The sequence below is a fragment of the Apaloderma vittatum genome, unplaced genomic scaffold (genome assembly GCF_000703405.1).
Source record: "Apaloderma vittatum isolate BGI_N311 unplaced genomic scaffold, ASM70340v1 scaffold25690, whole genome shotgun sequence".
Taxonomy (NCBI): Eukaryota; Metazoa; Chordata; class Aves; order Trogoniformes; family Trogonidae; genus Apaloderma; species Apaloderma vittatum.
The window spans coordinates 1-7,775 of NW_009696669.1; the positions used below are offsets into that span (position 1 = coordinate 1).

General features: G+C 52.7%; 1 protein-coding gene across 1 annotated transcript in view; it reads left to right on the forward strand.

Moving 5' to 3' along the window:
• Positions 1–210: 210 nt before the first annotated feature.
• The window catches only part of DNAJC16 (DnaJ (Hsp40) homolog, subfamily C, member 16), a gene marked incomplete at its 5' end in the record, with an annotated part of 8,924 nt that continues 1,359 nt past the window's right edge, over positions 211–7,775 (forward strand). Inside the window, 11 exons of the mRNA XM_009875911.1 lie at positions 211–277; positions 1,227–1,557; positions 2,490–2,674; positions 4,262–4,366; positions 4,979–5,137; positions 5,509–5,639; positions 5,885–6,068; positions 6,252–6,434; positions 6,687–6,763; positions 7,208–7,288; positions 7,390–7,488. Of these exons, the coding sequence (XP_009874213.1) occupies positions 211–277; positions 1,227–1,557; positions 2,490–2,674; positions 4,262–4,366; positions 4,979–5,137; positions 5,509–5,639; positions 5,885–6,068; positions 6,252–6,434; positions 6,687–6,763; positions 7,208–7,288; positions 7,390–7,488 (1,602 nt within the window). The remainder of the gene's footprint in view (positions 278–1,226; positions 1,558–2,489; positions 2,675–4,261; positions 4,367–4,978; positions 5,138–5,508; positions 5,640–5,884; positions 6,069–6,251; positions 6,435–6,686; positions 6,764–7,207; positions 7,289–7,389; positions 7,489–7,775) is intronic.

Consider the following 7,775-nt stretch of genomic DNA (forward strand, 5'->3'; position numbering starts at 1 on the left):
TGCAGGGGGGCACGTCCCGGTGCTGCCTTTGGGGATGGGGTCTGGGTGGGGAGAGCACGTGCCGGGTATGAAATCCCATCGCGGACCTCAGGGGCTGCTGCTGCACACCCTGACCACCCACATCCCGCTCGCCTCTTAGCGCAGGCTGGCAGCTTGCCGTGCCCCCCCAGGGAACTACTGACCCCCTTTTCCTCTGGTTCTGCCTCGTAGGCACCCCGACAAAAACAAGGACCCGGGAGCAGAAGACAAATTCATCCAGATTAGCAAGGCCTACGAGGTAACGCGCTCTTCTTGCTAAACTCCCGCTGCCATTACAAGTTAAGTGATCTTATTTTGCCCTCTGGGATTTTGTGCTTTTTCTGCGCACGCCTGCACAGGAAAGATGCTCGACCCTGTGGTGGTGGGCACTGCTCGCTGCAAAGGTTTAGTCTTTTGTTTGTTTGTTTGTTTTTCTCAACAGAAAGTTGCTGGATGTCACCAGCCTGGCCTCTCTTGCAAATATTTTCCTGTGTTCTCATTAAAATGCCTCAAATGAGGGAGGAGTGGTTATTTCACCCAGCCCTGCACAGCTGGGTGGCTGTCTTGTCCGTGTCACGCGCACACATAAGTATTTTGGGGGTGATGTAAGCAACGTTAATCACCGCAGGGCTTTAGTCACTTCACATTATTCTTTGCATAAGTAGTTATTTGTGCATCGCTCCGGCGCAGCTCTCAAAATCAGCTGCCCCAGTTTGCAGCAGCTGACCCAGTACTTCCACAGCGAGCGAGCTGAGCCCGCGGAAATAAAAGCAATAAAAAGTTTTTCATCTCCCAAGTGAAAAATGCAGCTTCTCTGTGGGGCTTCTGGCTGCTCGCTGAAACTTCTGGTGCTTTGTGGTGCGCTGAGGAAACCCTCGATGTTCAAGGAGATGCTGGCAAAAGCTGTTCCAGAAAAGAGCATTAATGCTTGGGCAGCTCATGCTCCAGGAGCAATTGGGGCACAGCAATCTTAGTCTACAGCCTTCTTCTCTTTGGGCTTTGGCTTTTTATTTTTCACCCTTATTTAGCCTGAAGGTGATGTGTTAGTTCCCTTTTCCAGAATATTTATCCCTCCGACACGGAGCAAAGGCTGCACGTTCCCTCGAAGCCCATCCTTACACAGCTGCTGGTGTTTGCTGGGGGATAATTGTCAGGACAGTCGTCCCTCGGGGTTTCAGGCGACTGTTCTCCTATCATCTACTTCCCAGATTCTCTCCAACGAGGAGAAGAGGGCAAACTTTGATCGCTACGGAGATGCCGGGGAAAGCCAGGGCTACTCTCAGCACCAGCATCGCCAGTTCCACCACTTCCACGAAGGCTTCTATTTTGACGAGTCCTTCTTCCATTTCCCCTTTAACTCGGAGAGGCGCGACACCTCCGATGAGAAGTATCTGCTCCATTTCTCCCACTACATCAATGAAATTGTGCCGGATAGCTTCAAGAAACCTTACCTCATTAAAATCACCTCGGACTGGTGTTTCAGCTGCATCCACATTGAGCCCGTGTGGAAGGAAGTCGCTCAGGAACTGGAGGTGCTGGGTAAGGATGAGGCCGTGCGGGCTGGATTAAGCTCAGGATTGAGTTGGATCCGCAGATTTCCTCAGGGGTTTATCCCTGACGCTTTCTTATGGGTTACTAACATCGATGAGGCTACATGTTAGAAATGAGGAAAACATTAGACCTGTAGATCAAAAGGGCAAGATGTCTCTTCTCCTGTCCACGCAGCCGATGGCTCAGCACGACGCCAATGACAGTAAATGATGGCGTGGCCGAGGGCTGGTCACAACGCCACAAATTGAGGCCACCAGCCTAAAGGCTGTGTCGCTCTTCATCCTGCACTCGGGTGGCTTTGAGAAGCAAAGATCCCTGCAGGATACGCCCTCGTCTTTAGGGCCGCTGCCAGACAGTGAAGTTTCGAGACTTTCTGCACGCGTTTGGGTGCCAGGGGGGTGTTTTGTCCTTGTCCCTTGCCCCCAGCTCCCTTGTTTTCCACACAGGTGTTCTCTGCATGCGCTTCCGTACAAACAGCTGGACTCAACACAGAGCAGGCAGTGCACTCTCCTCTCACTAAGATTTTTTTCTGTGAGGTTTTAAAGTAAACCACAAAATACCAACGGACAGAAGAGGACGGCGTGTTCTGTCTCTGCCTGGAGGTGTCCAAGGCCAGGCGGGACGGGGCTTGGGGCAACCTGGTCTCAGTGGGAAGTGTCCCTGCCCACAGGAGGGGGGTTTTGGAACTAGATGATCTTTAAGATCCATTCCAACCCAACCCTTTCTATGATTCTGTAAAGCTCTGAGTTTTAAACCCTCAAGGGCTGCAACAGGAGGAAAGTGCAGAGTTTGGAGGGAGTGTCCCATGAGTAACTCCTGAGCAGGGCGCTGGGCAAGGGAACAGATCTTCATCCTCAGGTTTCTACTGTGCATTTTGGGTCATGGGTGATGTTTCATGTGACTCCGCTCTCCTTTTACAGGAGTGGGAATTGGAGTCGTTCACGCAGGGTACGAAAGGCGCCTTGCGCATCACCTGGGTGCGCACAGCACACCCTCCCTGCTCGGGCTCATTAACGGCAAAATAACCTTCTTCCACAACGCCGTCATTCGTGAAAACCTGCGGCAATTCGTGGAGAACCTTCTCCCAGGGAACCTCGTCGAAAAGGTAACGCTCGAGTGAGAGTGTCGCGTGCTGCTTCCTGTGCCTGTCGGAATATCCATGTCTCCTTAGCTCTTTTGGTGGCTGATCTGCTTAATTCAGCCCCCGAGCTGTGCCAGGGAACCTCGTCGAAAAGGTAACGCCCGAGTGAGAGTGTCGCGTGCTGCTTCTTGTGCCTGTCTGAATATCCATCTCTCCTTAGCTCTTTTGGTGGCTGATCTGCGTAATTCAGCCCCCGAGCTGATCCGCGAGCAGATCCGACTGAGGCTGGTGAAGCGAGGCGTCCTGAGAGCTGTAATTACAGCCTCAAACCCCGGAGCTGTCGGAAATGATCGTGCAGCGCGGCTCCGTGACGCTTCTCTTCACAAAAGGGCGAATCCCACTACTACGCGGTGGCACCAGCAGCTTTGTGTGCCTGCTGCTCTCCCCATTGTAACACCCCGTGGCTGCAGGAAAGCTTAGCCCTAGGTTAGGAATCCGCAGTTGTGCTCTGCCTGCCTGTTGGATCTCATCCAGCAAATTAAGGACCACTCACTGACTTCACAGAATCACAGAATGGGAAAGACCTTTAAGACCATCAAGTCCAACCGTTAACCCGACACTGACAAGTCCTCAACTAAACCACATCCCTGAGCGCTGGCTCGGCCTGACTCTTAAATCCCTCTGGGGATGGGGATTCCACTCCTGCCCAGGGCAACCCCTTCCAATGCCTGAGAACCCTTTCAGTCAAGAAATTCTTCCTAATATCCAGCCTGGACTTCCCTCAGCACAACGTGAGGCAATTTCCTCTTGTATCATTTGTTACTGGGCTGAATGGACTGACCCTCACCTTGCTACCGCCTCCTTTAAGGTAGTTGTAGAGAGCAATAAGGTCACCCCTCAGCCTCATTTTCTGCAGATTAAACCACCCCAGTTCCTTCGGCTGCTCCTTTTAAGGCTTGTTCCCTCACCAGCTTTGTTGCCCTACTCTGGACCGGCTCCAGCACCTCAACGTCTTTCTTATTTGAATTTTGGGCACTTCAGTGCCCCAAGCTCAACACAGCGCTCAAGGTGCGGCCTCACCAGTGCTCAGCACAGGGGCACAATCCCTGCTTCTGCTGGCCACCCCATTCCTGAGCCAGGCCAGGATGCCGATGGCCTTCTTGGCCACCTGGGCCCACTGCTGGCTCACGCGTGGCCAGCGCTTCCCCAGCCCTGTGGGCCCCTACACAAGCTGTGATTGCTGTTTTATCTCCTTCCTCTAGGTCAAAAGAGATAGAGCAGCCAAACCAGAGCAGGTTTGCCGGAGCTCACGGGTGCCTGCTAACACCTGGCTTCCCCCTCCATGTAAAGCGTTCAGCCATTGTGAGAATGAAAGCGGCACCAGCCCTGACTTGGGTGCAATAGTTAAGGGGGTTGGGAGGGGGTGGTCTAGCCTGACGGTTTTCATTAGTTTCCTGTGTCAGAAGAGCACAGGTCACACATACCTGCTGGAAAGACAAAGCCCCGGTCTGCTTTCTGTAACACCTGGGCAGCTCTTTCGGGCTCGGTTCTCATTCTGACTCGTGACTGTAGAGCTCAGAGATGAAACTAAAGTGTTGATTCTGTTTAAAGATTACAGATAAAAACTACGTCCGCTTTCTCTCCAACTGGAAGAAAGAAAACAAGCCCCACGTCCTTCTATTTGATCATATGCCAGTTGTGCCGTTATTGTACAAGGTAACGTGATTTCTGTTGCTGCGTAGTTGGCTTGCTGATATATCCAGCTGGTCCAAAAAAAATGCTGCGTTGCTGTGAGCAGGGGCAGATCCACCCCTCTGAATACTGTTGACCCGTTCTGGGAGAGCAGGTAGGTTTGTGGCTGTTGGGAACAGCGCGGCAGGGTGACTGGCTTCAGGAAGAGCTTGTTCCTCTGTCCCGTCACAGATGTACCCTTCGGGGATGTGAGGGTGTTGGGTGGGTTTCCGAGGCAGCAGCAGCAGGAGGTTGCTGTCATAAAGCACCATAAAGGTGGTTTAAAAGTAGAATAAAGGTACTAACCTTTACTGGCAACAGGCGATTTTTGTGGCACATCTCGTTTGGGTTATTGCTGGAAAGCCCGTTTGCTAAGAAGCCCCTGCTCCCCTGCCAAGGGTGCAGCCATCGAGGCTCCCTGTACAGTGGCTAAGAGAACGCAAACTGCAGGCCGGCAAGGGAGGGGAAGGGCTTTTACTTCTTGCAGCACCTGCCTGGTGACATTTAAACGGTGGGAGGTGTTCTCAAAGCAAAATCACCACTGGCACTGAGGGAGAAAATGTTGTTTGCTCTCTAATGTGCTCTCCTCCCGTCCAGCTGACTGCCTTCGCGTACCGCGACTACTTGTCCTTCGGTTACGTGTACGTCGGACTCCAAGGCACTGAAGAGTTGTCCAGTCAGTACAACATCAACGTCTACACTCCCACCATGATGATCTTCAAGGAGAACATCGACAAGCCCGCTGATGTCGTGCAGGTATCGCTCAGAGCCCTCTCCGAGAGCGTATGTGAAACGGAGCTGAGGTTTCCTGACAGAGCTTGTGATGAGAGGTTGGTCAGTGGCGCGATTCAGAGCAAAGAGCGTTTGTTCTCAGCATAAACTCAGGCTTCGGCAGAGCGGGACCATCAGGAGGAGGAAGCTCAGTGGGCTTCAGCTCTTGTGTCTGACCTTTTGGGGAGGGTGGCTGTAAGCAGCCTCTCAGTATCAGGCCCTCAGAATGTCTTGGAGAATTTCAGCGAGGACCGGGATGGCTCGCGGCCTTCCCAGGCTTCAGACGGGAACGTCGTAACAGCGTTACTCTCCTCATCCTGCTCAGCTCTCACTTGCGCTTGCTTTATCCTCGCCAGGCACGAGAAATGAAGAAGCAGCTCATTGATGACTTCCTTTCCCAGAATAAGTTCCTTATGGTGGCCAGGCTCACCAACCAGAGGCTGTTCCAGGAGCTGTGTCCCGTGAAGAAGTCGCACCGCCAGCGCAAGTAAGGCTCCGCGGCTGACACGTCCTCCCATGTTTCGTTCCCTGAGGCTCTGGGGCTGCTCCTAAAGCTGCCTCGTGTTTGATTCTGAGGCAGAAGGGAGGCAATCGCGTTGGATTGTGCCGGGTATCCACATTGTTCGATATGTTTCTGGCTCATGGGGATCGTTCTGGCTAGCGGAAAGGGGACGGTCGTTTCCTCTCAAGCCCAGAATTGCCCCTAACCCTCCCTCTCTCTGCATCACCCAGGCACTGCGTGGTCCTGCTTACCAGAGAAGGCGATAAGTTTGCTGAGGCTTACGAAGCGTTTTTGACTTTCGCTGTGGCCAACACCAAAGACACGCTGAAGTTTGTGCACATCTATAACGATCGGCAGCCGGAGTTTGCAGACGCCTTCCTGATGGATGAGGAGAAGTATCGTGGAAAATCAGCTGTGAGGGTTTCCTTTGTTCTTTTTCCCACCCCCTTCTCTTTGTCATTTGTCACCCTAACTCACATCCCTTTATGTAGAATGCTCTGCCTTGATCTAACACCTAATTCCGGGCAGGGATTTGAAGCACTATCTAGTAAAAGCTACCTCCCTCTCTGACATGGACAATGATATTGGCTCCTCCAGGTGGTCATTCTGGAGAGACGCAATAACGCGGGGAAGATCGCCTATAAAACCTTGGAGGAGGCCTGGCAAGGCAGCAAAGAGGACAACTTCATCCTCCTGGATCTTCTGGATCAGCTGAGGACAGACCCCGGCCTTCTCTCCTCAGAGACCGTCCTGGCAGACTTGAACGATGAACTCGCTCCCGTAAGTTTACAGCTTTTCCAGCTGCCTGGCAACCCCGCTACCTTAATGGATGGTCCTGTTATTCAGGGGCATTCATGGGCATTATTTGTACTTTAAAATAGCAAAGCAAGGCTCTTGCAAGTTTTCTCGCTTGCAGAAAGAAGCTCAGGGCGTGCTCTGAAGCTGATTCGGCCCAGGGTTCTGTTTAAGGGGTGGCAGTTCTGCCAGGGCTCTGAGAGCAGGTTTGTCATTTGCTTCTTTCTTTTCAAACAGATGTTCCTTATCCGATGGCTCTACTCCACGCTGGACTATATCTCAGACTGCTGGGACCGTTTGTTTCACAGTAACTGGTACGGGTCGGGGTATTAACGAGTCGCAATAACGAGTAGGGTTGCTCTTCAGATGTGTCCTAGAACTGTGTTCTTAGTACCAGGTATAGAGAACGTACCAAAACACACGGGTGCCCGTGTTCTCTCAGGATTTAGGTGATGAGATCAGCTTCTGCCTCAAGTGCTGGGTACTTTGGCCTCGAGGCTGAGCGTGGATGTTACGCTCCTGAAAACACGCAGCCATTGCTGGTTTTCACCGCTTCCCTGTCACCTTGTTTTAAAACAGATCCATTTGTTATCCTCCTTTTGGGTGGGAGCAGGACAGCGCTCAAAATCTTGGTCGAGGAAAGGAGCTGAGTTTCTGGGGGAACTGCACGGTGTTACTTGAGGTAGACAAGGACTGAAATTTGAGCAGGAACTGTGCGGTTCGCGGACCTGACGGCTGTTTGCAAATCTTCCCCTCAGGCGAGAAATGATGCCGCTGCTCTCCTTGCTCTTTTCTGCCCTCTTCATTCTCTTTGGCACCGTTATTGTTCAGGCTTTCAGGTGAGTGTATGCCAAAACCTCCTTGGGGATCTTAGGGTCCAGCCAACAGCTCCTCAGTCCAATCTGGTGCCTTAAACGCACACGATACTCTTCCTTTGCAGTGATTCGAGTGACACAAGGGACTCTCCTCCCTCTGAGAAAGAAGAAACTGCTGCTAAGACCGAGAAGAACGACACGAGCTTCAGCAAAGAGAGTAACAGGTTCCTTCTCTATTTCTCCAGAAACGTTTTCTGCTGAAGCGTTGCTCGGGGAGCGTCTGCGCAGAGCGCGGGCGTCGGGCGGAGAGCACAGACACGGCTGAGTTGCGCAGACGTGGCGCGGTCGTTGCGTAGGGCACGGCAAGGAGGGCAGGGGGGGTGTTCAGCCAGGCCCCAGGCCAGCGAGGACAGGGCTCCCCAAACCTGGTTATTAAGCTGTTCCCACCCACTGAGTTTGCCCCAGGTGGCACCCTCAGGGCAGAGGTACGGGTCTGGCTGGCTCGCGGAGG